Source organism: Danio rerio, chromosome 5 (assembly GCF_052040795.2).
Source record: "Danio rerio strain M-AB ecotype USA chromosome 5, GRCz13ab, whole genome shotgun sequence".
In the NCBI taxonomy this organism is placed as follows: domain Eukaryota; kingdom Metazoa; phylum Chordata; class Actinopteri; order Cypriniformes; family Danionidae; genus Danio; species Danio rerio.
The window spans coordinates 20,998,407-21,011,188 of NC_141025.1; the positions used below are offsets into that span (position 1 = coordinate 20,998,407).

At 37.5% G+C, this 12,782-nt stretch overlaps 1 protein-coding gene across 3 annotated transcripts in view; it reads left to right on the top strand.

The window, feature by feature from the left end:
* Positions 1-12,782, top strand: part of sgsm1a (small G protein signaling modulator 1a) — a 766,057-nt gene that overhangs the window by 45,584 nt on the left and 707,691 nt on the right. For all 3 annotated transcript variants that reach the window (XR_015491053.1, XM_087253342.1, XM_087253341.1), the window contains exons 4-7: positions 5,138-5,300; positions 7,122-7,274; positions 7,395-7,462; positions 10,056-10,201. Coding sequence is in view for 2 of the 3 variants with exons in the window: in XM_087253342.1 (XP_087109468.1) it covers positions 5,138-5,300; positions 7,122-7,274; positions 7,395-7,462; positions 10,056-10,201 (530 nt within the window). In the remaining variant the exon portion in view is untranslated. The remainder of the gene's footprint in view (positions 1-5,137; positions 5,301-7,121; positions 7,275-7,394; positions 7,463-10,055; positions 10,202-12,782) is intronic.

Below are 12,782 nucleotides of genomic sequence, written 5' to 3' on the forward strand. Positions count from 1 at the left end.
ATTATAGCGATGTTTACACACTGCAGATGGAAATGTCAACACTGACATTTCTCATCATCACAGATATGGGATACAATTATCAACCTTGCATATTTCAGTAAGATTTTAAGACTTCTCCTAATTTCATCACGAATCTGCACATGGCTTTAAAAGCATGCTGTTCGTCACTCAGACGCTTTTACGTCATTATGTTGCGGAGTAAAGTGCTGGTCAGTGAGAGTGGAGGGTGTCATATATATATCCAGGTTTCGCTCTGTGACAGTGTGATTAGAAACCATTAGTGTCAGCGATGTGATTACATTTTTAATGAGCGTTTGAGATCAGGGTCGGGGGTGGCTCCCTCTCCCTGTGCCATTTCCTGTGACAATGAGGTTGAGGCTTGTTTGTTGCCCTGAATATTGCTTCGGAAACTTGTTTGGCTGGAATATGATTTTCTTGCCATCTCTCTCTTTGCATGTTTCCTTTCACTTTTTTGAATAAAGCTGCTTTCAATTACCTTGCATACTGATTCATCATTTCCCTCTCTCAGTATAATGACTGAATTGAGAATCAGGTGGAATAAAAAAATGTAGGTCTACTTTGCATTTCGGCCATAATGCATCTTGATAGATAGCTTCAGAGCCTGTTTAGATGTGGTTTTGTCAATTCAATCGTAAGTGGTCAACAGTAAATTCAGTTGTGGACGAGGTTAAAAAACGTTTTAGCTTGATTATTTTTTTTGACCACGACCAGAGGTAGTTTCAAATGTATTTAATTGGGTTGTTTATGTAGTGTTGATGAATGCATTCAAACAGTATGCATTATAAATAAAATAAATGAGCAATTCCAGCGTTCCGGGTGTGACATTAGCCGTAAAAACTCAAAACATAAATTCGCATAGACAGTATATGTTAACATTATATTGAAACTTTTGTTTATATTTTCCAAAACAACTGACCACAGAGTTAAGGGACCAGAAAAATATGAATCTGTAAACATGTTTTGTACTTTAAATGAGGAAAATGAACATGCGTTATGAATGTGACAAAAAAAGTTCGCAGGTTTACAGTATACTACATACTTTGTAGAGTTTCTGTGAATTAAATTACACAACCCAAAAGAAAAAATAATAATCAAAAGGATAAGAGTCGGATCTCTGTAAAAAATGATTGATTTTATTTTCTGTAATATTTTCACATTTATTAGGAAAAAGTGTCGTTATGGACATGACATCTCTCCATTATGGATGTGACAGGTGTGAAATTGCCACTTGTGTGACTTTGGTAAATAAAATAGAATAGTTTGAAAACATTGACGGATGCATTTTTGACTATTTCTATAGTTCTTTTAAATACAAGGCTTCACAAAAAAACCCAGCAACGGTTTCTGTATTTTGGTGAAAACTTTTTTTCATGGCAAGGTTGACATTTGCATTAGAATTAGAATTGCTCAAATGCATTCAAACCAGTACAGACCATCTGCTGACCAAATAGTATTACATATTAGTAGTTCTAAATTTTAGTTGTTTTAGTAGATGTTGGATGGATGATGGATGGATAGCCATAAGCTTGTTCTGTCTACAGTTCTGTTTTTCGCAAAATATGACAGCATTCATAGTATTAAGCCTGGTTTATACTTCTTCGTCAAGTGACCAGAGTAACCCACAGCGCAAGCAATGCGTGTAGCTCTGCATTTAAACTTCTGCGAGCTGTTTCTGTTAGTTTGCATAACACTTCCAAAACGCTAGTTGGCAGTAAAGTGTTAATGTTTCTTCGTGTCGAGTTTTTTTGCTGGTTTTTTGTTTTTTCTGAACACTTCCTGAATGTACAACTGGCTCAAACTCGCTCATTTTGAGGCAGGAACCAGCGGACGTGCAACAACTTTTACCATGAGGTAAACACAAATCAAAACTTTCCATCCGGAGCTCCTTCACGGGACTCTACACTTGTAAAGAATCGCTCCATCGGACTCAAGCGGCTCTCGGTCCCGCCCAGACTCGTCATTGAGCCGACCAATCACAGAGCTTGCGCTACGGGTCGTTGCGACGTGTAGTCATATTTTTTGAGAGGTTCACGTCAGTGACGCTGACAGCCACGGCGTAGGGCTATGCGTCAACGCATAGGCTGCGTCATAGCATACGTGTGCACTTGACGCAGAAGTATAAATAAGCCTTTAAATGGCACCTATTTTACCCCTTTTACAAGATGTAAGATAAGCCTTTGGTGTTTCCAGAAAGTTTCAGCTTAAAATACTAATTTGATTATTTATGTAGCCTCCAGAATCTGCCCATCTTGTTGTCTGAATACATTGTTGCTGTTTTTTGTAGTCTTTTTTTGAGCTGCTCATTTGCCTACCATTCACACATGTGCACCTGCATCTTATCATGCGTTAAATCAGGCAAACAGCACAGAGATAGAATCCGATGAAGCTGAAATACAGAAGTACCAAGTAAGTTTATTTTATTTATTTGTGGTGGTGTTCAAGCCTTTCTGAAATGATGAGGCCTTAAAATCATTGGAGCCGGTGTCCTGCAAAGTTTAGTTCCAATCAGACTCACCTGGGCTAGCTAATCAAGCTCTTATTAGGCTTTCTAGAAACATTCTTGCAGGTGTGTTGAGGCAAACTGGAGCTAAAATCTGCAGGACACCGGCTCTTGCAAAAGTGAGTGGCCAACGTTTTCATGATTCTGCTTGTTTTAATAGAAGCACTCTGAAATTCTGAAACTCATCCTGTCGAGTAAACAAAATATGAAGCTTGTGAACGATTCAAATGAATATCCTCTCACAAGATAAAGTCTGTGAGACCTTTGAACCCGTTTGATGGTCCGTCCTTTCACCGCTCATTCATTTCACCTGCTTATTTGATTAGTCCTCTTTCTTTGGCTTGAATCAATTTAGGCTGGTCAAAGAGAAGCAATGAATACAGCGTCGGATGAAAGCAGCTGCTGTGTTTGTATAAACGTGCATCTCTCTTAATACTTCGACTAAAGGTTTTGGAATGGGTTTTCCTTATGTTTATCTCTCCGACATTCAGTCTGCCACACCGGAGACAAATAATGGGCAAGATGAGGAGATAAACAAGAAACGCTCAGATACAAGCACAGAAGAGATTGTGCAGATTATAAATGGAGGAGAGGGAGTGTCATAAAGTGCTGGAGTCAGACGAAAACACTAAATATCAAGACAAAAAACTAAAAGTGACACATTGCACAGAAGAAAAGGCTGAAAAGAACAGGACGAGGCAGAGATGAGCACAAAACAGCCGATGTTGTTCCAGAGCCCTGCCCAGCTCTCAGTGAACACCGAGTGCTCCATCAGTGAGGGTTTCCATGGCTACACAGGCTTTCCCCCGACCCCATCTGAGCACATTCACAAGATTAGTCCTGGGAGCCGCACTATCAGCTCTGCAGACGCTGCCACGTAGTGCTGTGTTTCTTAGTCCACGTATTTGTTTTCCATCTCTCTCTGGGTGTTGTTGTTTTTTTACACACACGCGAGTTAGCTATGCAAACCACCTGTTGTTTAATTAACACAATTTTTGCTGCATATGCACAAGATGATTTTGCAGTATTTATGTTAGTCTCATGTTTTACTATATTACACCCAGTGTATGTTCTCAGATGTGTATAGCAACATTTTGTTTGTTGTTTGTTGTTGTTGTTTTTTTCAGCAAGACTAAGGTTAAAATATACACATGGATAGATTAGATACTACAGTAACAGTCAATGCTGTAACTTTGATTTGAGTAATTGAGAGGTGGACAGAAAAATTCCAATTCCCTGCGTTTTCATACATTAGGGACTATGGTGACAAAATCCATGATATAAGTACAGTAGGTGGTTTAAATGAACTTTAATTTCAAATTACCTAAAAATGAAAAATAAAACAAAGTGAAATCAAATAAACTTCATGAACTATGTGTGCTGAATCATTATTTGTAATATAAGTAAAGTTTCATTAACCAATTTAGAGAGGTGCACGTGATATGATTGTGCACTGCTGGCCACTCGTCCGTAATCAGTAATAATCCAATCAGACTGATCCTACCTTAATATAAATGGATAACTTTCTCCTTATTCCTTATATCTTCTTTTTGGAAGAATCCCCCCTTCCACCCCATCTTTTCCTTTTTCTCCCATTCTAAAGGGGGAGCGATCGAGACCTACCTGATCTCGGATCCTCTGATATGCTTCTAGACCGGGCGGGAGCCCTGGGCTCAAATATCTCCGAGCTCCGAGCTCTTTCTCTCCTGGGACAGCATGCCAAACCTGCTATAAATGCCAAGCATATCTAAGTTGAAATTGCAGGTAGACTGCATCAAACTTAATACTGCAAAATTAAAACTCCTACTGCACCCAAACTGGTCTGAGCTGGAATCGTACTGCCGGTTCTTTGTATGGGAGTTGGTTGCTCTAACAAGGAGGCTAAAGACCATGGGCTCTGGTGTCTGTTGCTTGAGCACCTTTTGGGGTCAGAGGACTGGGACCTGCAAGCACTTTGATAGCTGGCCTCTGTTACACTCACCCCCCTAAACCTCACTCCCATCCTGGAAAATACAATTATTCTGACCTGATCTAATATACTGAATCATCCAACTTGTTTACTGTAACTTTTTATCTATGTTTACATGAAAGTTTTCTATTTGTGCTTGGTGTTTCATCGCTTACATCTCTAAAACAATCATTTTAAGCGCAAAACCTGCTCATTGGAACTTTCACTTATTTAACTTTTCACTTAAGCCGTTACATTGTTATCCTGTAAATTAAATGGTGATGCATTTTTCCCTCAGTCCTTTGAATAGAAATTTCAAAAAACACTTATTTGAACCAGAATCATAAACAAAAGATGAAAAAAAAGAACAGCTTTACAAAACAATATACATGTTATTACTGTCACTTTGATCACTTTAGTGCACCCTTGCAGAATAAAATGTAAAAAAAGACGTATTGCAAATGTCTGAACAGTAGTCTACTTTCTGGAAGAGTAGTTGAAAGTATGATTCTTAAAAGCGTGGTCACTTTTTGCAATCATCCCTGTTTTTCTGTTCCTCAGATACACAAAAAGCCTTTGATGGACTGGTGTAATGTGTTCGGTCTTGTTGGAAAATGATCCATTAATGCAATATTGTCCATTTTCTCTGTCCATAAATGTGTGTGTAGCTGCCGTCGAAGCCTGTGTGCTTCATGGATTGAAGAGGAGAGCTGCTGGTTTCTTAAGAAGCAACAAAATAGCGGCGCTGTTCACCAAAGTGGCCAAAAACTTCCCTCCGGCTGAAGAGCTGTGCAGAAAAGCCCAGGAACTGGAGCTGGTCTTTGAGAACAGGTCAGACCATACTTTACAACACACAGCTAAGACTCATTCAGATATAGAGAAAATAAATTAACACAACAGGTGTATATGTAATGGGTATAGGGTTTTGGTGAACACACTAAGGAAGGTATTGTGTGTTTCCATCCTTTGGTGCTAGATGCACATCTAACTTCAAAGGGAAAACTGATTCTGTGAGTTTAGATTTAATTCAATTCAGTTAATCTTTATTTGTATAGCGCTTTTACAATGTAGATTGTGTCAAAGTAGATTCACATAGAAGATAATAGTGAATTGAAACAGTGTCAGTTCAGTTTTCAGAGTTTAAGTTCAGTTCAGTTCAGTAGATCATACTTTCATATGCAGATTTCCTATACCCAATTCATATAGTCATTTTATTTTAAATTTATTTTGTGCACACAACCTAGAAACCTGCAATGCATTTGCATTTGGCAACAAATTTTTTGAATGTTTGCATCTCATCTCGTTTTTATTATTAATCCTTTGTTTAGCCAGGACGTCACATCTCTTTGATCCACTAAAAGCAACTTGCCAATAAATACTGTTCATGGAAAAATTATATTCAGTTGTTCTGAAGTACCCTGTAAAAAATGGTAGCTGTGGTTTGCAGAATTTTACCATTAAAAATAAAAATATACTTTATTATTATTATTATTATTATTATTATTATTATTATTATTATTGTAGTATTATATTAAACTCCAGTATTTCTTTAATTTACCAATGTTAATTCACTTACATTTTTAAGGATGATAAACTTCTACATTGCACCTTTGTAATACACAGAAAGAAATGCCACCAAAACAGGTGGTGATGAGAAAGTCATAATGATAATAAGAAATTCATAATGAATCAAAGCTCACAAATTGTACTTTGTTGTTCTTATAGTAGCTATTTAAGTCGTGCAAAATTATATTAACTCTAAAACCATTTTATTAACCGTATTATATTATGCTTTTTATTTTAACATACATTCATTCATTCATTTTCATTTCAGTATTTAACTAATGTCAAGAGGATCATGTGCTTATAATTGACCATGCTTGGTCCCGCATTAGTAATCACATAATATACCAATCAGATGAATCCAAATGCACCTAAAAAGCCAGATTTCATAAGCCATCTTCATCTTGAAGAATCCCTCCATCCACTCGACTCCTTCCCCTTTTTCCTAGCATAATCCAGGGGAGTTCTTGAAGCCTACCTGAACTCAGACTCCCCTGACCTGAGCTCGAGGATCCTCTTGAGCTCAGGGCTCTCTCCCGGGACAGCATTCCAAACACACATTTAAATGATCAAGTGTCAGCTATGTGTGAACTCTTGAAATATATTTAGTCAATTTTATTAATGTTTTATTGATTTTATATGAAGTTGAGATGACTGAAACTATTTGTTTGGTTCAACTAAAAGATTTAAGAGAGCAAGATGTTTTTACAGTACTGATGTTATGGAAATTAAGGTTTTTAGTCAGTGAAAGTCAGGGAATTAAAAAAGTGAGGGAACACTGTATAGTCAGGAAACGACGTTAACCAGGTTGCATAATTTCACTTTAGCATTTGTACAGTTTTACCATTAAAATCACTGCCAATTTTTTCAGTGCATGTCAAAGGAGATTCATTTATTATATCATTTTTTTTTTTTTTACATTTAAGCTTTTATTGCAAAGAGATACAATTCACAACACTGGTAGACATTTGTCACTTTTGCAGCTTTTCCAGTTTTACTTCCCTAACCAGGGATAAAAGACAAAACACAATTATTGTTGTAATTTTTATTATTTAAGTAACTCTTTTTGACTTTGTTCTTTTACTTCAGGCGAAGTCAGTCCCTCTCATACAGCGAGAGCACCCGGAAGATGCCCAAAGTCCTGAACTTCTCTCCTCAGGCCGTCAGACACGTGTGGATCCACGCCGCACTCATTGAGAAAGTGCTGGACAAGATTGTACTGTACCTGGTGGAAAACAGCAGGTGAGAGAGGTGGGATTGAATATATAAAGAGAAAGCAAACTTGTCCAGTTCATTTCAGGTACAATTAGACTTGAAAACGTGTGTTATCTGAAGTTAAAGTTGTTTTCAATGTTGTTTCAGTAAGTTTTATGAAAAAGAGGCTATCCTAATGGACCCAGTTGATGGCCCAATCCTCGCTTCTTTGCTAGGTAAACCAGTTTTTTGATGATGATTCTAATTCTTAAAGTACAAAGTGTTTAATGGTGTCATGAAATAGTTTACTTTTTGAGCTCTTTTTTGATGGACTAAGCGGGATGTCTAAAGTGGATGGCACAAAAGCATTAAGCGTGTGTCTAAATCCACTTTTGGTATTTTAAGGATGGAAAAATATGGTCTGCGCCCCAGCGCATGGTCTAACAAGGTTGTGCTTATTCTCTTAGGGGTCTTTCACACCTGTAGATCGATTGTTTTGTTCCGAAACAGGGATTAAAATTGTTACAATGTTTTTTTTGTTCTTGGTGCGGTTCATTTTCACACTGCAAAGTTTCTAAATGGATCAAAATAGTTAAAACATGTCACGTGTGAGTAAACTCCCCTCGCATTGGTCAGTGTTCCACTGTTTATTTTTCAAAGTCCCGCTCAGCTGTCATATGTCCTTGTTTTAAATTATGACGATGGGCAAAAAGACATTATAAGTGAAATACTGCGGTTTAATTTTGAATGGTGACACCCACAGATATTGACACCAATGATAAATCAGAGGTAAGACTTTTTCATACAGAGCCGTTGGCTAGAATTATGCATTAAAGTCTTTAAATTATAGAGAGAACAGATAAACCAGGACTGCTGTTCAGTCTATTTTCCTAACATATAAACAGCTCTTGTTAATAGTTCAGCATGCTTTCACTTTCCTATTTGACATAAAACGCACATTTACTAGTAGGACTGACATCCCGCCCTACTCATAATTCACTCTTCATATAGTCATGCCTATTACATATCCATAATACACTGTGATATAGCCTGGTTCGTTAGTTTGTTGGATCGTTTTGGTTTCTCACTACATTCGATCCGCTCCAGAGTTCGTTTCTATTGAGCCGAGTCCACCTTATTCAGGCGATCTCGGACTGATTGATTTGGCAAGGATCTGAGTGCAATTACTGGATACACATATGCCAAACGAACCACGCTAACGGGGGAAACGAGACAGACTCTGAAACAAAAGTATAGGTGTGAAAGCACCCTAAATTAGTTATGGATGTGTTTTGAGCATAACGTGTAAGCAGTTGCATCGCGCCATGCCGCATTTGTTATTTACATGGCGGACTTTGTAAGTGGGTGCTTACTGAAAACTGAATACTTCATTAGCGAAAAGAACGGTTAAACAGACTATGTGCACGAGGATAATGAAGAAGCCTCCTCCATTTGGCCTCTTTTACTTTCTCTTTACTTTTACTCTTTAATTTACACCTTTACTTTCGTGGAGTAAGGAAACAGTGTTGTACTCACTCCACTGAAGACATCCATTAGCCTACATATTTAAATTTGTTTGTTAAGCGCAAAGATTTGTTTCAAAACTATTTCTAAATTCAGTTCTAATTTCCAGCAAATGATTAAATAGACAATAAAAACGAAGTGTGGTAAAACAAAAACACACTTCATATTCTTATGTCCCATATGATGATGCATACATCTCCAAAACCCAACAGGTGGACAAACCTAAACTTGTTTTTATTTTTAAAAAATGCATATAATAAATAATACTACTACTAATAATAACAATGCAAAATGCAAATTGTCATGAATAAACTGGAAAAGCCCCCCGAGGTAAAGAAGGCATAGACGTAATGTTTTTTATATATATATATATATATATATATATATATATATATATATATATATATATATATATATATATATATATATATATATATTTATGTAAAAAATTATAATTTTTGTAACATTTTAATCATTTAATTACTTTTATGTAAAGATATTTGTGCATTGCTGTACATCCTTTGCGTTTGGACCCGAATAGGTGCATAACTAACGTGCTCTGCTTAGGACTTTAGACCAGCTTTCAGTTGGTCAATTGCGCTGTCTATTTCAGTTCCTTAAAATAACAATGCGCCAACAATGCTCCATAACACACCTTCTTTTTAAGCCCGCACAGCCATAAGTCCCCAAAATGGTGCAAATGGATTTGCTATTCAAACAAAGTGGCGCAAAATGAGAAGATTATTGTTGCAAAATGTGAAGATTACTCGTTCACCCAAAAATGAAAATTCTGTCAATTCTTCTAAACATAATTTGGGTTTCTTTCTTCTGATGGGCATAGGAAGATATTTAGAAAAAGCTGTAAATTGTTAGCCATTGACTGAGTATCCAACATGTTTTTCGAAAATCTTCTGATGTGTTTAGAGGTAAAAAGAAACTGGAACTACCTAAGGGAGAGTACGTTGAGTAAATTTTCATTTTTGGGTGAACTATCCCTTTAAGAAGTGGAAGCTTGTTTTCAATAAAAGCTGCCTTTGGACCAACAGTACATTTTTACGTTACTGTATGTTTATTAAAGTACATCAACATCTTAGAGTATCAGATAGATTACCAATATGATGATCAACTTCTTTTCAGTTGTCAAGGTTTCTGCCTGTGTGAGGCATTTCAAGTAAATTACCTATGAGGACCCTTGCTTAGAATGTGCTTCATTGATTGGGCTTTAACATGACTGTTTTCTCTCGTTTTTTTCTTTTGTGTTGCTGGCATTGTTCAAATAATCAGTTTTGAACTTTATTTCTTCAGTGGGCCCCTGTGCGTTAGAGTACACTAAAATGAAGACGGCAGATCATTTCTGGACAGATCCTTCAGCTGACGAGTTGGTGCAAAGGCATCGTATTCATAGTGGCCACTGCCGACAAGACTCGCCTACAAAGAGACCAGCCCTCTGCGTGAGTGACCAGTGTCTGTATAAATGAGTTTAACATCAGATGTGAAATGTGGGATTTATTTATTTATTTTATTCACATACCTGAGATCATCCACCATTAGCCCATGTAGCTAATAATAACACAACTTGATTGTGCAGGTTTGCACTCTTCAACATTAGAAAAATCAGTCCCTTATTAACGGATCATCCTGCATAACTTTTTGTCCAGGCTCTTGTCATTTCAAAGCTGGACTACTGCAATCCTCTTCTACTGAAGCAAAGCCTCTACAGATGATTCAGAACATTGCAGCTCGTTTGGTTTTCAATAAGCCCAAGAACCCCTCTGTTTATCTCTGTGCATTGGTTACCGGCCGAAGCTTGGATCAAGTTCAAATTATTGATGCTTGCTTACAGAACAGCCACTAGCACCCTCTTACCTCCATCTGCTCCTGAAGGTCTACATCAGGGATGTCAAACTCAAGGAGGGCCGCAGCCCTGCACAGTTTAGTTCCAACCCTGCTCCAACACACTTAACTGTAGGTTTCAAACAAGCCTGAAGGACTCAATCAGTTTGATTAGGTGTGTTTAGTTAGGGTTGGAGCTAAACTGTGCAGGGCTGCGGCGCTCCATGAATTGAGTTTGACATCACTGGTCTACATCCTCTTCAAGAGCCTACGGTCAGGGAGAGAGTGCCACCTTATGCTACCATCACAGAGAGAGAGGCTATAGGTCACTTTCCAAAACCTTTTCATTCAATGTTCCCTGCTGGAGGAGTGATCTTCCCATTCCCACACAGACTGTAGATTGACTAATGCTCTTTAAACGACAATCAAAAACCCATCTTTTTTTTAAGAGCACCAGGTGAATAACATTAAGACTCATATTAGTGGGCCTAACAAACCACCTGTAAGAAACGCTCTCATTCATCTCACTAGCTATGTTTCCATCTACCTATTTTTATGCGCATTTTGGAGATGCTGCTAAACAGGTTGATGGAAACGCCAAGATGCACATCAGTTTTGAAAATGTGCATAAACTGCGATGGAAACACTTTTACCTAACAAATTCCAGTATAAGAGATCATGTGATGATAAAATTGTGTGCGAATGGACAAACCAGCAGGCTGAGCACATTGAAAAACATCTTAAATGTTGTTTTGGTCATTATAAAACGCCTTACCATTTAAGTATTAGTGTTATTATATTATTAATGACCTTCAGAACCAAGAGCGTCTGTGCTCTGCGTCTCGCAGCTTTAAATGCCACCGCACATTCACTGTGTGTCAGGATTGCCTTCTGAGGTGCAAGTCATTTATTAAATGAAGAAAAGATTCACACAGCTTCTCCTACCACGGCAAATTCAGTTTTAACTGTTGATATTTGGTGCAAGTTAATCAAGAATGGCGATTTTGTTCGCTTTTATTTGCATGACTCGCACACACTCACACTTCTCAAACAATCCAGGAAACGGGCCTGGGCACGGTTCGAATAGCATAGTGTGAGTACACCCTCAGTGAGTAACTGGTCTTGGCTGCAGGGTGATATGGCTGTGGCATGGTAACCAGTATTCTTTTTTTTTTAAATATTTGGTTTTAAATGCCCAAAATGGATGCATGGAGGCATTACATATAATCTTTTCTATGGAATTTGCTGTATATGTAGAGACAACTATAAGTAAATTTGTGATTGTATTTGATTCTGTTAATGGTGATCATATGAATCATCTTTAAAATGATTACTGTATGCACGAAAGTAAATTTAAGGGTTGTGGCATAATTAATAAATGCTCTGGTTAAAATGTTTTTTCTTTAAATGTCAAGAATAGGATATAATCATGTAAAAGCTTGATAATTTCTGTCTATTTACACTTCAAATTAGCATTTGGGAATTCTCCTGTGTAAGCATTTGAACGAGACAGAGGTGCCATTTCAAATTGAAAGTTCAGGTCATTTAAAATTCACTTGACGTTTTAAACGTTGCCTCAAGGAAATGTCAGGGGTCACAAGCATTGTATAGTCAGTCAGTTAAAGTCATAATACATAGTGACATACTAAAACCAGACTAGTTCTTTATTATTATGCTAAAAGGCTTTCAGTGCCTTTTTTATTTTTGTTATTATTTGTGAATTAAGCATTGTTTGGCAGGTTTTTTTACACAGACTATTACTTAAATAAGGCAACATTCAATATTGCTAAAGTCTCTATATCACAGCAACGTTTTGTAGTTTTCTCATTCAGCAGATGCTTTCATCTAAAGCGACTTAAGAGCGAGGATAAAAGAAGCACTTCAGATCATCATAGAGTTAGGTGTGATTTGCTTGTTTTCATTGATGTTTTTTTTTTTGGTCTTTGAAATCAGTGCAGTTCCTCCATCACAGAGGGTTGAGGTCTATAAGAGTCATGCTGCGGTCAGTGTGTTTGAGTGTGGTGTGCTGTTTATGAGGAGAGTATGAACCTCCACTCAAGAGACACGCTTCACATCATTACACAGCTCCATTACCAAACACAGCCGTCAGATTCCTGACTGATCACCCTCTCTGGCCATCGCCAACACCCACATAACAGCAGGACACGCACTGCTTGTTTTTCGTCTGCAACAGATCTG